Below are 20,450 nucleotides of genomic sequence, written 5' to 3' on the forward strand. Positions count from 1 at the left end.
ATTTAGTGATTGAAATGAACTTGAATCAGTATCTGGTTAATTGTAGCTGGTATGATTTGTTAAAGAAATTGAGGAGGTCTCAAGATGTTAAAACCACAATATGAAACATAAAGGGGTGTCATTATTGAAAAAATATTTCTACTTACTCCACATTCTTTGTCCAGTCTGGAGGGTTACTCATGGTCATAAATACACAGTTGGTAAGAATAGTGCACATAATGAGCATATTGAATAAAGTAGAAGAATATCGTCAAGGAAGACAGAGTTCAATGGAAAAAATCTTACTTTCACGCACTATCATGTCTCACCACCGTGAAGTTTAAAACTTTAGTGCTTACTATTATTTTATTGCTTATTATTTTATCATTTACTTTTTTTTTCTGTTGCTTAAACTCAACAACCTCATCTTTAGATCACGCCTTCAGGCCAAGCCATCAACTTTTGAGGCTACTTAGGTACCTTTAGTAATTAAAACGATTAAATGCAAAGAAATTAGTTCATTGGCGAATAATTTATCAATTTAAAATTTCTTAAAGACAAACTCAACTGAACAATAAAACTGCAAATTCAGCATGTATTGTAAACCCTGGCAAAAATTCAACAAGAGAATTAAAGTAGTTAATTAAATGTATTATAACATCATTCTAAAAGTTACACTGGCAGAATGTCTTCTAATAAGGTCCTTTCTAAATGGAATATATAATCTACTGCAATTGCTCATAAAATTCTGAATTATGAGAGAAGATGGCAGGTGTTAACACTGGCATGTCTGGGGTTTGTAACTAAGGCAAGATTACTTATTAAGTTCCCTGAATCTCAATTGACTTGGTTATAAAAGTAAGAAAAAGGAATCATTTCACAAGATTGCTATGAAGATCAAATTCGTTAAACTATGTGAATCTCCTGCAATTTAATGATCCTAGTGCATAATAGATGCTCAATAAATTGCTTCCTGAATCATAAAGAACACAGTTTATTACAAATATTGGGCTGGTTTCACCCTATTCCACTTTGTCTTTGCGGGTACAGCCAAAGCCCTGCCCTTCCCTTTCCTTCACATTAAAAAGCAGTGAAAGATAAAAACAAAAACAACTACTTAAGAAAATATTCAGTACTCAGGTAACTGTAATTACTTTCATATTTAATAAAAAGCAAAACAAAGATTTAGTTGCAATTATGTAAAGCAGCACTCTTTATCAACGTGAATTTGGACACAATTATAAAAATCCCAGAAAGGAGATATGTACTCTTCTTATTTTTTTCTCACTCCTAATGTTTTTACCATAAATAATTACATTATTTACACATAACAAAATATCAACACTATTACAACTGGACAATGTTGTGTTGGTCTAGAAAGGAAGTTCATTTGCACCTAGTACTGGTTTTAGTCAAAATAGTAATACATATTATTTTTATTTTTGGTAGCAGTGTTGTAAGGCCCATGCTTAATTCTCAGTTTTTTCATCCACATGAAAACACTCTGAAGTAAATGGTGTACATCAGCCACGTGAGGGCACTATAATCTAGAGAACACATGCACACAAAATACCATTTCAAAGAAGAAACACTTTATTTTTCTTTATTGCTAAAACAAACAAAAGATTAAATTAAATTAAAAATGACTTGCTATTGGTATATAAACCTAGAGTAGCCCCTGTGCCTGTTGGTCTGCTGGGCCCTATTTGGGAAAATATTTAAATTTAAATAAATTTAAAATAACACAGGGTGTTATTTCTCCAATAGGGCACTCTTCTAAATTTATGATCACAAGCCTCAGTGGTCCTCAACACCATCCTGTATTTTCCCACTTGGCTCCATCTCCGACCCTCAGCAAAGAAAATCTCAAATATTCTCCACTTTCCTTCAACTTCAAACCCTCTTCTTTCTTCCCTCTCCATTTCAATCTGATAACCTTTTCTACTTTACAGAGAAGAGACAGTATCACAATACCTTGCCTCCACTTCCCACCCCCAAATCAACAAACTTCTCCACATTGAGACCAATCCTTTCCTCCTTCCTGTTATACTGGAGAAGTTTCCAATCCCTCCACCTGTATTCTGGACACCTCCCTGCTTCCAGAAGACTTCAGCAATCGTCTCTCTATTTTCTTTTCTTTCCTTTTCTTTTTCTTTTTTTTTTTTCTTTTTTTTTTTTTTGATACAGAGTCTCACTCGATCTTGGCTCACTGCAACCTCTGCCTTCTGGGTTCAAGTGATTCTCCTGCCTCAGCCTTCTGAGTAGCTGGGACTACACATGTGTACCACTATACCTGGCTAATTTTTTGTTTTTAGTAGGAACAGGGTTTCACCATGTTGGCCAGACTGGTCTCGAACTCCTGACCTCAGGTGATCTGCCCACCTCAGCCTCCCAAATTGCTGTGATTACAGGTGTGAGCCACAGCACCAACCTCACTTTTCTCATCCTTAATGGCTTCCACCTTACTGGCCTTTTCTTATCGATACAAACTGACTTAAGTCTCAGTTGTCCTGGCATGGGGGGAATGAATAATTATCTCCTGTGACTCATAACCCTCTTTAACTACTTACAGTTCTATCTCCCTTTTCCATATCACAGCCAAACTTTTTGAAAGAGCTGCTTATCCTTCCTTTTCTTGTATATCTATCACATATTCAGCCTACCAGATATTCTTTCTAAAGATAACAACATCTTCATGTTTTGTCACCAAAAATGAAAGGATAATCTGAGTTCATATTTGACATGCTTTCTAAGCAGCATTCAACAAGGACAGTTCCTCCCCTTTGTATAAGTTCCCTTCCCTCTGCTTTCATGAGGTTCCACTTCCCTGGCTTCCTCATGCCTCAGGGCGCCAACTTCTCTGTATTCTTTGAAATGTGGCATTTTTCTTTTTGAAAAGAAAGACATACGATATCTAAGCTATCCACCTCTCTTCTGCTCTCCTCATCCTAGTGTAGCCCATAAACAAACATTACTCAACAAGCATAACCGTATGTACCCACCATTCTCAGATACTTCTCTCCAAGTGAGATCTCTCTTCTGAATTTCACATACTCAATTGTTCATATGACATCTGTACTTACATATCTTATCAACACTTCAAATTTTGAATTCTAAAACTGAACTAAGTATCTTTTTATCTACCCCTCCACTCCTGCTACTTACTCCTTTGACATCTCTGTGTTTTATGAAATTACATGATACAGCCAGAGACCTATGAGAAAACTTAGATTTCTCTCCCTCCTTAAACATTCACATCTAATTTAGCACCAAATATTGTCAATTCTGTCTGCTATCTCTGGATTCAGTTACTTTTTTCCACCCCCACATCACTGCATGGTCCAACTGTCTGTTAAGACTAGCATCAAGTCTAATAGTCCATCTAGGTTAATGCAGTCTCCTCTAAACTGATCTTTCCAAATTCATGTTTGGCTCCATTTAATCCATTCTGCATACTGTGCTAAAATGATCTATACAAATGTAATGTGAATCATTTTGGTAGCTTTCTATTACTCTCAGGATAATGATCAAATGTCTTAACAAAATCAAAACTCTAGGAGGTCTGACCCTGACTACCTCTCTGGTTTCATCTTCTTTTCTCTTCATTGCACTATCCCCATTTGGATAATATTGTAATTATTTTAGGTTGTCAAATGTTATGAATGTTTTATATGCTGTTTCTGAAATTAGGGTCTTGCAAATGTCACCTCTTCTTTTTCTTTAGTATTCAGATTGACCTACTTAGGTCTACTAGTTATATATCACTGCAGCACTTATGTGATTCCTCTAATGACAAATTTTAATGTTGATCTTCTCAAGTATCCTCTGAGCATCATGAGGGCAGGAATCATGTCTATATTATTCACCATTACAGCCTTGCTATTTCACATACTGTCAGTTGACCTATTGAATGACATTAATTTTGCAATTCATTTTTTACTAAATGGAGTTTTCAAAAATAATTTTTGATACATTATTTAAAAAACAATAAAAATACAGCGTAAAGTTTGTCTTCAGATATATTGTTGGCCAGGTGCCGTGGCTCATGCCTGTAATCTCAGCACTTTGGGAGGCCAAGGTGGGCAGATCACTTGAGGTTAGGAGTTCGAGACCAGCCTGGGCAACATGGTGAAACCCCATCTCTACTAAAAATACAAAAATCAGCCAGGCACGGTGGCAGGCGCCTGTAATCCCAGCTACTCAAGAGGCTGAGGCAGAAGAATCGCTTGAACCCAGGAGGCGGAGGTTGCAGTAAGCCGAAATCACACCATTTCACTCCAGCCTGGGTGACAGAGTAAGACTCTGTGTGTATTTATATATTTTAGACAAGTTTCTACATTTTTAAGGTAAAATATAGGATAAATGTAAGGTAGAAATTATCAGCCTTATGCAATTATGCTGCATAATGGACTCAGCAATGGTTTTATGACACCTAAAACTTACTCTTTATGATTTAGTTTTATATAATAAAGTAAATATATATTTAATATTAACAAACAAGAGAAATAATTATTTTCTAGTAAATCACAGATAATAAGTTGAAAACAGTAATTTTCCTCATTTAATGGCTATTATTTTAATAAAAGTATGCACTTAAGTTAAAAATTCTGACACAAAAAAATAACAATTTTGCTTTTAATAGAAAAATAGTAAATAACTAGGGTCAAGTTTTTATCCTTGTGATTTGATAGGTATCTCTAAATAGAAAGGTTTAAAATTCATTAAGTGTATTAATCATTGTTAATTTATATTTTATCAGTCACATACTTTACAAATTCCTGGATTCTGGTGAGTGACTGAAATAGTTTCAGATGAACTTAAAAATACTCAAATACAAATGTATTTAATGTAGGTACAGATTTTACATTGGTGATACAATGCATCAAAAATTATAGAAACTCCACATCAAGTCAGATTTCAAAAGGATCAAATTAGTAGCAAAATGCATACATCCTATATTATTTTTAAAATACGTAATCCAAGTCATAAATTAGAGTACATTTTTCAAAAGAACAGTGTGTCCTGGAACAATACTGCTTTAAGAGCTTTGCAATATAAAATAAAATAGAGGCAGATGAACCTTATATATTAGGGGAAAAAGATATTTTTTAATCTATTAATTTACCTATGCCAGGTATAAACAAAAGTGGGTAAACCTATTGATTGATACTAACCTGCCAGTTGGCAAATGTTAAATATGTTCTATGTGTATGTGATTAATAACTTCTTCAAGTTTTTACTGAAAATTGTTTAAGTAGCCCTTGATATGGCGCCTGGATCACCGCAACACCAGCACTCCCACCCCTGTCTCCATGGAGGTAAGGTGAAGCCTCATGAGATCTAGAGCAATGAACCATGGCTCAGATACATCCTTTACCAGCCATGTGGGCTTCAGCAATTTGTTCAATTCTTTGAGGCACAGTTTGCTTACATAAATGTGAATAGAATAGGTCTCTTTACATATCAGTGCATATTTCTGAGCCAGCAGGAAAACTGAGCAAATGTCACTTATATAGTGTTAAATATTGGATTGTTTAATTTTAATATAAACAAACTCCTATTTGCCAGTAGATAACTAAGTGATAACATATGAGCACTGAAAACAACAGAAAGAGGGATTGTTAAGTGGTGTCATCTGTTTTCATATAAACTTGTATATTTATTTTCTTTTCATGGAAAACCATGATATTTTATATCTCGGTATGGACACCATTTAATGAAACAGTAAGTAAGAGCAACTAAGAAGCATCTTTGAAATGCATAAAACAGGAGCACTGGCAATGTCCCAAGTATATTATATCTGAGGGTTTAAAAATCAGTTTTCTTCTGTTGGTTGGAAAATACAAAGAGCTGACGATCAAAAACCCTGCTCTGAAGTTTTAGCTCTGCCACTGATAGAAAATGTAGCCTTAGAAAAAGACTAAATATCTCTGGGTTTCAATGAACTCATCTACAAAATGAGACAGGACTGACCACATTGTGTTTAGGTCACTTGCAGATCTAAACTCAGGTGCTGTATAAAGATCTTGTTGGCAAAGTCAGAGACTGATTCATATAAAGTTCTTTGTGCAATTCCTTAAGCAATATGAGAGTTATGTTTTCATTACTCTTAACAGCAGTTGCTGCTAGAATTTTAGCTATTATAAATAACAATAGAGGTCATAGATACCCTTTATTGAGTATCTACTAAGTATTAGCATGGGACCTTGCCATACATTTTATCATTCTTGATGTCTAAACTGTGATTATAATTTTACAGATAGAGAAACTGAGATTTGAAAGAATTGGAGTAACTTGGACCAAGATCATATAGCTAAAAAGTAAATTTTAGAGATATGGTTTGAATCTACAGTTTCTGATATGAAAACCAATGTTTTTTTCATTTCCTATCATTTTCAATTGATAGGTAGTTCAGCATTACTTGTGTGATTTGGAATGTCTCAGCTCTTTGGCACCCTAGTCCCATGTCATTACTTTAAATACCAACTGTACACTGACAGCTCCCAACGTTGAAAACCTCCAGCCCAACCGTTTTCTGAACTCCAGATTTGCATAGCCACCTAACTCCTCAACTCCCCCAACAATGTGTAATAGAGTTCTCAAACTTAACATGTTCAAAACCAAGCTCTTGATCTTACCCACCAAACTGGTTCACTCAAGTTGCCCCAAGCTCAGTCAACACAGCTCCATTTTTCTTTCTTGACCAGACTAAATGCTTGGGATCATCCTTAGTCCCTCCCTTCCCTCTATATTCACAACTGCTTGCTCAGCAAATCCTGTCAGCTCTTCTGCAAAATATCTCAACATCTGATGACATTTTACCACCCTCACTGTTTCCACCATAGTCTAAGCCACCATGTTCTCTTGCCTTGATAATGACAGTCTGTACCAGTCCATGTCCCTGCTTCCACTCTTTCTCCTTATGCAGTCTATTGTCCATGAAGCGGCCAGAGTGATGTTTTAACGATGTGAGTCAGGTCATAACACTCTGCTGCTGAAAAGCCTCCTGGAATCTCATCCAGAGTAAATGTGGTGTCCTCACAACAACCGCTGAATTTCGCCAACTTTAGTCCCTGACCTTCTCCCACTGATGTCATCCCCTCTTGCTTCTTGCCTTTTCCACTCTGCTCCAGCCACTTAGGTCACCTTGCTGATTCTTAAACATACTAGTTGCACCCCCACCTTCAGACTTCACTTTCATACGTGCTGTTCTCCTTGAACTGACTTTACCCCTAGATTTCCAAGTCTCACTCCTTTGCTTCCTTTGGATCTCTGCTCAAGTGGTACCTTTTCAGAAAGGATTTTACTGGCCATACAACCTAAAACGACCCTTGTTACTCCTCCCTTTTACACTAATTTATTTTTCTTAGTAACAGTTATCACTAGCACCCATTTGATGTATTTATTTACTGTCTTTATTCTTCCAAACACACACTCACTCACGTGATTGTAACTACGTGAGAGCAAGAACTTCATTTTGTTCAGTGTTGTATCCCAATGCTTACAAGAATATCTACCACAGGGTAGATACTCAGTAAGTATTTGCAAATGAACAAATGAGTAACAAATGCAAAACAAATTAGAAGAGTGTGCATATATTAAGTTAAAATAATAAAAGCTGACAGGAAACACATTTAAAACCTTGGTAGGGAACTTCAGGAACATAGATTATTTTTAACTTGTTTGATATCTAGAAAATAAATCATGTTTTATTTAAATATCAAATAAGACACTAGGCACATCAAAAGAATTTTCAGTTTTCAAAATGCACCCTGGTAAAAATATCATAAGCATAACTTCACATTCTGCCAAAATTAATTTTTGAAAAAGCTAATTTGATACACAATAGCTCCTAGTAGATAACAGCCTTTGAGAAACAAGTCAAACTTTTTGTTGGAAATAGAGGTATTAGTCCAAGTTTAAAATACAAACTTCTTTAACGTAAGTGGCTTTTTGTTGGTTTATAAACTAGTGGTAATAAATACACAATGACCTCCCAATTGTGCCCAAACCACCATGACCATCTCTCCAGGCATTTTTAACTTATAGTAAAGGACACTGCACTTGAAGTCAGAAAATCAGGATTTGAGTCCAGGGTTTGCATTGTGCAGAATAAAGGACAGAATTATTGTGAAAATCAGTTTCTAACTACAGCATTTATATACGTCTACGTTTACCGGGCTGTTTGATCAATTTTGCCAGCATCACCAAAACATGAAGGATTCGTGTATTCTAGACTATTAGCCTCACTGCCTTTTCTTACATCTCTGCTCCAAGGTGAGGCATTTGAAATATAACATTTTAAGCCAGGAAATTAGAGACTTTAAAATATCTAATTTTCTACATTGGAAGACATTTGTGATGCTAAGCCATCTGCAAACTTCTCGGAGAGTCAACAGCTCAGCTTGGCATACTTTAATAGATCTACCTGTCTGGTTTCACATTTCAACCTGCATCGCCTCAGGCCTCCCAAAGACTTCAGTCTTTGGAGGGTAAGTTCTTTCTCCCAGGAAGCAAATACAGTCTCACAAATTCAGGTTGTATCTGGATATCTAGAGAGGCCCCAGCACAAACTGTGTTCTTAGTGCTCAGATTCTCTGATCAGAATTTCTTAAACTGCCCTTACCCTCTACCACTAGGAGTCTCTTTTCCAGAGGAATTTAAATTGGAATTAATAATCTTCTAGGAATTTTTTTTTCAAGTGGGGATGATAGTTTTCATGAGATTTTCCATGGTCTAGCTACAAAAGTTTTAAAACAAAAATATGCTTTTGTGAAAAAGAAATACATTGGGTTTTCTTAATTCTATCTCATCATTCAGATGCAGGACAAGAAAGATTTTTTTCTGATCCATTTAAACTTCTTTTTTCACTTGTTTTATAGCTCACTCTCTAATCTTTGACTTATTAGTCACTTATTTATTTAATTCATATTTCCCCAATGTCTACTAGGAACAGAAGTCTGAAATTTTCACGTAATTTTATATATAATTACATTTGCATAAGAAAAATACAATTATTTAAAAATATAATAAATAGTTTATGTAGAGATTTATTCACTGCACAGATTATAAGTTCTTGAAACATAATAACAGGTCATAATTTATACTCATGAGACCCAAATGTAAATTCCAACTTTATTATCCATTCCTAATGCCAACTCAAAGACATCTTTTCCCCACATGCAACTGAGTTCTCTTTCTTGAAAAACAGAGATAAGAAAACATTATTGCTTAAGGTAATGCCAAGAAACTATTAAATCTTAAAACATGAAATATTAACAAATAAAAGATGTTGATATCCACTTAAACTTGGGAAGAGAAACACCTTAGAGGCTAAAAGGACACTTTATAGAATGTTACGCTCCTAAAGACAGCATTTACCACACTGGCAGGCAAGTCTAGGGCCATTCTTTACATCCCCTCCACCCAGAAATGACATAAGTACCCTGTACCAGGCTTATCCCATTTCCTGAATTCCGTACTTAATTTAATTCCCTACCATATCAAATTCAAATATTTTCTAGGCCTGCTAAAGGTAGGGAGTTTTTATACTGCAAGGCTTAAAACCAGGCCCTGGGCTAACCACATCAAGGAATGCCAAGTAACGATTATTTCTAAAGAAGAAATAACATGCTGTCCTAATCTGAGGCTTTGCTTAATTTCAGTTCTCCTGCCTTACCTCTGATTCCTGAAGCATATCACTCCACCTCCCATGACTTCTGTGTTCTTTCTGTAAATGCCCCTGCCCAACACAACTTCAGTCTTCCAAGCCTTTGCTTCATTGACATTCCCAAGACTGGCTGTGAACAAGACCATTGTTTCTGGCCTGGAATAAAACCTCTCATTTCCAACTACTCTATTTAATTTCAAGGAATCAGTTAAATTGCCATCTACCACCAACATGCCATCAATCTCATTTTTGGAAAGTAGGTGCTTCAATAAGGAGAATAAAAATAAAATGAGGATGTATATGGATAGATAGACATTAATCCTTTGGAGAGAGATAATTGTACCAAAACCTGGGACTTGAACAAAACATAGGAACAAGTGACAAAAAGGAAAAGAAAATAGAAAATCAATAGGAAGTCTGTTGAGAAACAAATTTGGAAAAATATTTGAAAGGGTGTTATACCTGCAGACCCAATTGTAAACACTAACTCAAAACTTTTGAATGCTAAAATAGCAGAGAGTCGCAAAATTCAGACCAAAAATACACAAAATTGTAATTCAGATTATGTATATTTATCTTCTAAATGTAAAAGCAGTAAAGAAAATTAGCTCATGGAGTTTACTCCTTTACCTGACATTGTAAATTGAAGACTTACAAGAGGAGAGCCTGGTAATATGGTCAAAATTAATGAAAAAGGCTTGGATGTAGGAAGCAATGCTTAAGGGAGAAGAAAAAAAACAAGAAAGAATGGTAGTGAGTTGGGTAGGGGGGAACTACTTAGAATATGAGGAAAAGTAATTCACTTACCTGTGATCCCATTTCGCAACATGCTAACAGTTGAGTAAAAGGAAAGAAAAAGAAAGAACACATGCCATTGCCAACCACAGATACTTTGGAAAATGTAAAGCTCAATAACTTGGTCAAAGAAGAAAATCATATTAAGAACCGATTTGAAAAAGGATATGAATGTACCAAAATCTTAATAGCTAATTTTCTAATAGGGTTGAAAGGAGTTAAAATGTAAAGGGCAGGGGTGGCACTGAATCGAGAGATTGCTTTCCCTTTATTCAATACTATAAACGTCTGAAAAAGAAAACACAACACATAAAACAGAATTTAGAATAGATATTAAAAATATTTTAAGAGAAAAGTAAAACCATTATTTATAAATATTGTCCTGTAAAATAGTATATAACATACTAATTACAAGCATATGACAGGAAGATAGATTTTTTCCTGAGCACTATAAACTTTCCTAAATTTGATAAGCGACACGAGGATTATGAAGAAAATTTGTGGTTAATGCCATAGGAATTCTTAGCATCTTTATCAAGTTTTAATGTTAATATTTTAAAGCCGCATTTATAATTCACGTAAAGCACAAAATTGAGGCTTTGATTACTTTTCCAGTTAGATAATTTTCTCATGAGATCTTCAAGGTTTCCCAGGTGTGTTCTTTACTCAGAACCTTATTTGGCACCTACAGGTCACCTGCTATTATTTCTTCTGTGGAGAGCAATAGAAAGGAGAAAGTATGGTATAAAGGAATAATTAAACCCACTGAAGATCAAAGTGACTTATAGAGATCTGGAGACTATAAAGAGGAATTTAGATCTTACTCCTGCAAATAAAAAAAAATCAAATTTAAATATCCTCCTAGTTTACAGTTTTTGCTTCTCAACATTATTAGGGAATCAGGGTCAATTTACACTTGGCTTAAGAATACAATTTGTATTCAAGAAGGTGAATAGGCTTTTGTCCTTCCTTAATTCCCACGCTGGAGGATGCCTTGCCAGTTCTCTGCCTGTCTCACAAATGCAGGTTCAAATGAGTGTTTCCAAAAGACTTCTAGAATCATTGGTCCATTACACAGTCAGGCCCATGCAGCATCTTAGTGATACTTTAGACAAAGGGAAGAAGGCAAGCCTTCTTCACCATCATCCCTGGGACTAGCCCAGAATCAGTTAGTAAATAGGCAGTAAAGGCAACTTCACTAAGAACTCACTTTCTTATTGATATAGTAGGGGTCCAGATCCTCCAGGGGCACTGATACCATCTCTGGAGGAATGTCTCCATAAATAAATGGAAGGGATTTTCCTGCTTCCAAGTCACTGTTTGGCTTTGGGCCATTTTCATCATCCTCATCCTTGCGTTCCTGTTTGGGTCTCTTTGCTTTCTCTTCTGCAATGCGTTGTTCAATAGCAGCAAGGGATTCCCTGGTAAAGAAGCGGAAGCTGTCAGGTCCTGGCGGTACCAGCACTGACTGTGCCATCTTTTCATCCTGCTCCTTTAATCACTGTTTAGCTCCTTGCATAAGAAAGTGCTACAGAAACAGGGAGGGAAAAAAAGCAATGGCCATTAGAATAAAAGGTGATTGTGGCAGTTACATGACACTGAGCACTGAGATACAACATAGAAACCCAGATAGCTACAATGTTTTCAAAGGAAGCTGTATTTGGCTTTCAGAGAATCTCATATATGCATTCATTTGCTCGCATGGAGATCTATCTTTCACATTCAGTAGGTGTCTATGAGGTAATCTAATCTCCCACTCCCAAAATGTTTTAAGTGATTGTGCTACTTGTGGGAAAATATGCAATTCAGAGCTCAGAAATGGAGGATACTGGTTTGTGCCTGCTGTTTCACTTGTGTGAATATTTTGGCAGCCATCTTTTTCAGCATTCTTTCTGGAAAAAAAAAAATAGCAGAGATCCAAAACAAGAGATGAAACATCACTCTAAATTGTAGAACCTGGGCTGAGGATCTTGCACGTATCTCCCCATGTCTTTCCATGTGCCCTTTAGCTCACTTTATCACATTTAAGAGTTTATTCCAAATCAATTCGCCGGGTAAAAAGCTCTGGAAATCCTAAAATGCCAGGCTATGGAAACATAGGTAGATCCTGCTTGAAAGAAAGGGAGTGGGAAGGAGCAGAAGATGCCTGGTTGTGTTTGGAACTGCTCGGAAGCTGCACAGGAAGGGACCCAGCTCCTGCCAAACCGGGCAGGAAGTCATCCACATTAGAGGTCTGTAGCTCGGACCCCCTGGCTTAGCAACCTGCTGCTAGCTAGTGCAACTGCTTCTTAAATTAACACATTTGCAGTACCTTAGGAAATACTGTAGAGATAACCCATTTCCTCAAATAATGCCCATTTCACAAAAATCTAGCATCACAGTCTTAGTGTCCACATCAGAATTCGGACTTGAGGAAAAAATAGTAGGTTTATGATACTTTACCTTTTCAAACAAACTCTTATTATACGAGTCTTTACAATAACATAAATAGATTTTTACTGGTATTCAAATCATATTTCACTAAAGTAGATAACTCAAAAGAGCACATCAGTCATTTCAAATTTACCTTTGAACCAGTGGCAGAAGTTTCTGTGCTATTTGAAATAATACAATCAACATCTCGACTCCTAAATGCCACATGTAAAAATCACTTAATCTATTTTTTCCATCTTTCCAAAAAAAAAAAAAAAAATCAATCTATTTCAACCCCACACTATAGGAGCCAGAGTTGCCATTTAAATATATGAAATGAATTTTCTAAGAGTGAAATGTGTTATGCAGTTCACTTCTGCAGCATACACCGGATAAAACAGAGGGAAACCTAAAATAACAAAAGCTACTGCACAGTTTCATTAAAAAAAAAATGTTGAAGTAGACCAGGACCTTTCAGCCACCAGCTAGCAGACTCCCCTCCCCAGTATTACAGTGCCTCCAAAACATCCCTCATTTTTCTCACCTATCCCTAGAGACCCTCACGCCTAGCGACAGACATAGGCATGAAGATGGTCCTTGCACACGGGGAAGGAAACTGCCATGCCTGGATGCTCTAATAGAAGAGACATGCTAAAACATGCAGCCAGCAGCTTCAAAATGAAAGTGGTCCCTCTGCAGATTTCCCCAAGGATTCTACTACTGTAAAGGTAGAGAAGCATCACAGAGAATAAGCAGAACAAGAATATTAAAACATTACCCCTGTAGAATCTTTTACACTCAGAGTTTGGGATTGATAAGCTGGCACCAAGAAGACTGCAGCTAAAATTCCATCATGCTTTAAAAAAAAAAAAAATCTTTTCTTTTTTTTTTTTTTTAAATTCTCCTTCAAAGACCACACCTAACTTCCTGTAAAAGGATTCTGGTAACTGAAGTAAGGACAGGCATTTCCTGTACAGGGACTACAAAATGGTATTATTGTAACTACCACTAGAGGGCGGGAAACTGTGAAGAGAAACGCCTTCATAGCGTACACACAGACATATGTCTGAAGCAGTCCAAAGCTTTCAGCTGTGGAGCTGATCTTCCACAGGCTTTTCTTGAAGTGAAACATTAAAACTTTCTGATTTTAAGTGTTAATTTTGTTAACTGATAATGTTTCTCCCATGCTTTTTATTTGCTATGTCAAAAAGTCATTCAATCAATATAAAGAATTTAAATTAAATGTAAAAAGAAAGTACAGTAGTGCACTGCCTAATGACATGTTTAGTCAATGACAGACCGACTACATATACCAGTGACAGACCACATATACAACAGTGGTCGCATAAGATTATAATGTCATATTTTTTACTGTATCTTGTCTATGTTTAGATGTGTTTAGATACACAAATACCATTGTGTTACAATTGCCTATAGTATTCAGTACAGTAACATGCAGTATAGGTTTGTAGCCTGGAAACAATAGGCTATACCGTGGAGCCTCGTTGTGTAATAGGCTCTACCATCTAGGTTTTACGCACACTCTATGAGGTACACACAACGGCAAAAATCACCTAATGACACATTTCTCAGAATGTATCTTGGTCCTTAAGCAAAGCACGACTGTAAACAGGGAAGGTTAAAAATAAAACTCATATTACACAGCAATTAAACCTTACCACATGTAAGGGGTAAAAATAAAAATTCATATTAAACAGAAATTATTGTATTTAGGTTTGTAGCCTAGAAAATACAAACATACAGTAGGATTTGATATTAGCCTCAGTCACAGAGAATCTGAAATCCGATATAGTCTTTGCTAATTCAATGAAGAGATGGCCTATGCCATACAAGTTAACTCTCTCTAGAAAAAATATTAACTCAATGAGACACCAATCTTATTTATCTCTGATTTAAGTCAATAAAAACAACCAAAAAAAATTGATAAGCGAGTGATATCCTAAATACTAGGTTTACAATTAATATCCTAGTGAAGATTTGAGGACTTACTAAGTGCCAGTCACGGCTCAGATGTTTGCACTGTATTATTTCATCCTCCACACAACCCTATTGGATAAATGTTTTCATTACGCTTATTTGCAAACTGAAGTAAGGAGGTACACTGAGATTAGGAAAAGTCTAAGATCATATAGGCAGGAATCAAACTCAAAATTTGATAGCAAAAATCTGTGATCATCACTCAATCATAAAAAGAGACTGGGCGTGGTGGTTCACGCCTGTAATCCTAGCAATTTGGGAGGCCGAGGCGTGTGAATCACCTGAGGTCAGGAGTTCGAGACCAGCCTGACCAACATGGAGAAACCCCGTCTCTACTAAAAATACAAAATTAGCTGGGCATAGTGGCACATGCCTGTAATTCCAGCTACTCAGAAGGCTGAGGCAGGAGAATCACTTGAACCCGAGAGGTGGAGGCTGCAGTGAGCCGAGATCATGCCATTACACTCCAGCCTGGGCAACAAGAGTGAAACTCCATCTCAAAAAAAAAAAAACAAAACAAAAAAAAACCAGACACTGGCACCAATTATAATTAGAAATAGTTCTAATTGTTCAATCAATTTATTTCATATTTTCTGGCTTCACCATTTTCTGGAAAATGTATTTGTTGGGAAGAAACAGAAAACCAAATACCACATAATCTAATTTATAAGTGGGAGTTAAACATTGGGTACACATGGACATAAACATGGGAACAAGAGACACTGTGGACTATAAAAGGGTACAGGTGGGAGGCAAGTGTTGAAAGACTATCTATTGGGTACTATGCTTGCTACCTGGGTGGTGGGTTCAATCGTGCCCCAAACTTTGGCATCACACAATAAACCATCATAACAAACCACACGGGTACCACCCTGACTCTAAAATAAAACAGTTGGGAAAAAAAAAGAAAATGAATTTACTGGAAATGAGCAAGGGGAAGATGTAGCCAAAAAGAATGTTTTACTCACTTTAGCAGATAACTTTTGATTGTAAGAGAAAAACATGTCTCAAAGTAGTTGAAGTATAAAAGAAATAAAGAAAGGAGCTTATTAGTTCATGGTTTCTCCAGGGCTAGTCTTAGGCATGTGATGATTCTGGAGCTCAGCTGATGTTACCAGTTCATAGTTATGCTGTATCCTTTGGTTCTGACTTTTGTAGCAATAGGTTTCCTAAAGATTCTTCCCTTATTGTAGTAAGATGCTGTAGCAGCTCCAGCCTCCCAACCTTCCAGATCTAAATTCAGTGGGAAGACAGACTTGGAAAAACTCTCATTGCATCTCACCGACTTCTGGTAAGTCACATGCCAATCCTTAAGTAATTACTCTGTCCAGGGTAATGCCATGCTTTGATTGGCCTCTCCTAAGTCACATGCTCTATCTTTGAAACACAGAAGAATTCTCACTTGAAACCTACAAGTAGTCAGGTTCATAGTTGTGGTACAAAAGCATTTCTCAAAAGTGGAGTTGGAGCTGGGAAGGTCACTCTTGCTTATAATCCCAGCATTTTGGGAGATCAGGGTAGGAGGATCCCTTGAGACCAGGCGTTTGAGGCTGCAGTGAAATATGAACACATCAAGGCACTCCAGCCAGAAAGAAAGAAGCAAGGAAGGAAGGAAGGAACAAAGGAAGGAAGGAAGGAAGGAAAAGAAAGAGAGACAGATGGTGGGGAGGGGAAGTAAGGGGAGGGGGGAGAAAGAGAGAGGGAGGGAAAGAGAGGGAGAGAGACAGAAGAGAGAGAGAAATACAAGGCTGGGCACTGTGGTTCACACCTGTAATCCCAGCACTTTGGGAGGCCAAGGTGGGTGGATTGCTTGAGGCCAGCAGATCAAGACCAGCCTGGCCAACATGACGAAACCCCATTTCTACCAAAAATACAAAATATTCGCCAGGCATGGTGTCAGGGGCCTGTAATCCCATCTACTTGGGAGGCTGGGGCAGGAGAATCGCTTGAACCTGGGAGGCAAAATTTGCAGTGAGCCAAGATCTCACAACAGCACTCTAAACTGAGTGAGACTCAGTCAAAAACAAAAACAAAAATACAAAAAAAAAAACCCTAGAAAATTACAAAGGAGCAGAGTTGACTTACTATTACTGAAATAAGGGGGAAATTAATGTTGGACAGGAAGAACAAACAAATGCATGCTCTAGTCACATACTCATCATATTTGCAACACCTCCATATATGGACAGTAACATTAACAGTATCGGGATTTATACATATAGTATATCTTCCGTGTGTACCAACTTCCATGTATACTGGTCAGGCAAGATTCTTAGAAGAGTCCTTCCTCACAGTAAGTTATCCTACTGCAATCAAGCACACAATATTTCAGAAATCTCTATGATGAGCATCAGCTTCAATTATCAAATCAATATACGGGTCTCACTTTACAGATGTGCTTAGCAGTATACCAACTTGTTATACAAATGATTCTAATTCAAAATAAATGGAAGAATAAAAAAATTATGAAATGATTTACCAAATATATTTTTTGGGAGGAGATTAGTCACAATAAGAACACATAGTGTCTAGTTTAAAAAGAAAATCATCCGGACCTGGTGGCTCACGCCTGTAATCCCAGCACTTTGAGAGGCCAGGTCGGGGGGCAGATCACGAGGTCACAATATCGAGACCATCCTGGTCAATGTGATGAAACCGCATCTTTACTAAGAATACAAAATTAGCTGGGCGTGGTGGTGCGCGCCTGTAGTCCCAACCACTCGGGAGGTAGGAGAATTGCTTAAACCTGAGAGGCAGAGGTTGCAGTGAGCTGAGATTACTGAGATTGCGCCACTGCACTCCAGTCCAGCCTGGGAAACAGACAGAGACTTTGCCTCAAAAAAAAATAAATAAATAAAAATAAAAAATAAAAAAATCTACACATAGTACCTACTTTTGTCAAGCACTATTTTAAGAGCTATGAAACCATATAATCCTTATAGTAACATAATGAAGTAGACACTGTAATCATCTCCATTTAAAACATGAGGAAGAAGTAAAAAATGGGACAGAGGATACTGGAGGCTGGAGAGGATAGGGAGAGATTTGTTAAAGGATACAAAATTACAGCTAGACAGGAGAAATAAGTTATAGCTTCTATACCACTGTAGAATGACTATAGGTAACAATATTATAGAATTTCAAATTGGTAGGAGGAGGATATTGAATGTTTCCAATACAAAGAAATGCTAAATGTTTGAGATGATGAATATGCTAATAACCCTGATCAGTATATGTACCCCATGAATACGTACAACGATTGTCAATTTAAAAAAATAAAGAAACATGAAGAAACAGAGTCATCAACAAATTCAGTAATTTAAAATACAAATAAGTTCTCACAACTGGAAAGACTAGGGTCAGATGTGGAACTCATGTCTGCTGGCTGCAGATTCCATGTTTCTAACAATTCTGCAATGCTTAAGCTATATTCTGGAATTATTCACTATGAGAAATATACCAAGATATGTGCATTTTCCTTAACATTGTATTAGTTACAGGGTCACCTCTTTTTCTCCCGTTGATTCGAGCCAGTGAGTGTGTCTTGGAATATTTAAAAGGGTGAACACAAAATATTTTACCAAAACATATAAGATAACAAATTAACAACACCTGAATATTTTTTCATATCAGAGAGACTTTTGTGCAATATAGATTTGAGTGAAGAATTATAGTCTGTTTCTTATATCCCAGGATAAGGTTTTCAGAAATCAGACACATTAGTTTTTCTTCCATTTGTTCTGACCTTTGTTATCATCACATCATACTGATATTTTATGAGAATTTTATATGACATATATTACCTGAAGGTTTTAAATTTCATTCAGTTGTACTACTTTTCAGACAGAAGATTTTGTGTTATGACTTTTAAGGCCAGACACTATATTTGGAAGACCCATGAATAATGAGAAAGGCAAACAATATCATCTGAAGTAGTCAGAAAATAAAAAATGTTAAGAATTGGGCTTCTAAATTCTGATATTTCTATAACGTTTTCCTTTCAATACTCTTTTCTTTTAGTTTTCTCATTTATACAAGTAGAATATATTTTTTCTAAATCAAAATTTAAAAATCATGTTATTACACAGGACATCAGAAAAAAATCACATGAAAGATGAGACAATTAAAAAAAAAAGATTATGTTGTAATAAACATTGTACCACAAGTTTTTTCTACAAAGATCCACATTTATAACAAATGCTCTAGAAATACATTTATACTAAGAAAATGGTTTATTAAATTTCAAAGATAAGAACATAATTTTATATTAGTTCATATTACAATTAATGGTTGTGGGTAACTGTTCAAAACTTAGAAAATTTGTACCCAAGAATTAAGAAAGCTGAGAAGCACTAAGGAAAGAATTTTTTTTTTTTCTGGAAGTGATCTTTTAGGTTCTGCTTTACAATTGTAGTTTTTTATGTTCTTTAGTACATTACAGTAATGTAAACATAAACTAAGATCTGATGAATATTATTTTAAGGTTTATTTTTTGGATTTTCTAGGTTTCTTATTCAATAGGTTCAAGTCTATTTTCTTATCAACTTTTTCATATTTACTTGCTGTTATATATATGTATATATGCACACACACATACACACATATTTATACACACAAATATATACATATATATATGGCATACACATGTATATGTGTATGTATCCTTCTTTCTTTAACCTGAATCCACTAGCTTATTTCTGTAATTAACAATTTCCATAAGGGGGAGAAAATTTTAAACAACCAGACTTACGTATTTTTCTGCTGTAGGGTATAAACAGAGAATAGTAGAATATGGAAAACTCAAGTTCAGCATGTACTGGTCAGAAAAGCTGTTTTTTTGTTTTTTTGTTTTTTGTTTTTTAATGCTAGGTTTAGTTCCAATATAAAACTAACTTATTTTTCACAGTTTATTTTTATATTAGGTGCATTGAGTAATATCCTTTTTTCTCTTTATTGAAATAAACAAATTATTTGAAAACTACTTTAAATAGAAAAAAAAAAAGCCTATCAAAAAGCACCAGGTGGAAAATGAGTTGCTAATAAAACAGAATTTTACGTAACGAAAGTCTAAAAGACCATAGAAGAGAAACAGCACCACTGTCATTTGAACAAAGGCTATTTACTCGCATTTCTTGTCATTGTTAATCGCTGAATCTGGATTTTTCTCTGAATCCTACACAAAGCATCCATTACACAACAATTTGGTTATCAAATACTTGCTTTTTACACACATTTTAAGACAAACTACTACCAGACATAAATTAATCAAATGCATCAGGGGCTGAACAATCTCAGTGAGTGACACATATTTTGCAAACTTCTGCCAAACAAAAAGATGGAATAGGTTGTGCACAAAGCAAATGAGGGAGAGCTAAGGAATAATATATTTTAAATATTAATAATTCAGACATGCTACTGTATTTTCTGTAAAAAAAATTAACATTTAGTAACACACTATTAAATTTTATCTCTTAAGAGATTAATGTACTGAGAAAGTAATCAGAGGACTGGAGAGCTGTGGAGAGCAGATACCAAAAACACCTCAGCTTTGCAGAACCCAAGGGCACGATAGTCCTCCCTGATTACTCCCCTTTGC

The 20,450-nt window shown here is 36.0% G+C and overlaps 1 protein-coding gene across 5 annotated transcripts in view; it reads right to left on the reverse strand.

The window, feature by feature from the left end:
• The window catches only part of SCN2A (sodium voltage-gated channel alpha subunit 2), a 147,184-nt gene that overhangs the window by 82,536 nt on the left and 44,198 nt on the right, over nucleotides 1-20,450 (reverse strand). For 3 of the 5 annotated variants that reach the window (XM_012440617.3, XM_064382655.1, XM_012440619.3), the window contains exons 2-4: nucleotides 11,655-11,972; nucleotides 10,614-10,732; nucleotides 147-236 (exon numbers count right to left, since the gene is read on the reverse strand). In XM_012440617.3, coding sequence (XP_012296040.1) covers nucleotides 147-236; nucleotides 10,614-10,732; nucleotides 11,655-11,921 — 476 coding nt within the window. In that variant the 5' untranslated portion in view covers nucleotides 11,922-11,972. Of the gene's footprint in view, nucleotides 1-146; nucleotides 237-10,613; nucleotides 10,733-11,654; nucleotides 11,975-13,634; nucleotides 13,720-20,450 lie in introns of those variants that run through there. The other 2 variants (XM_012440618.2, XM_064382653.1) reach the window with 2 other exon arrangements.

The sequence above is a fragment of the Aotus nancymaae genome, unplaced genomic scaffold (genome assembly GCF_030222135.1).
Source record: "Aotus nancymaae isolate 86718 unplaced genomic scaffold, 86718_ANA_hifiasm-v0.15.2.pri h1tg000029l, whole genome shotgun sequence".
Lineage (NCBI taxonomy): Eukaryota > Metazoa > Chordata > Mammalia > Primates > Aotidae > Aotus > Aotus nancymaae.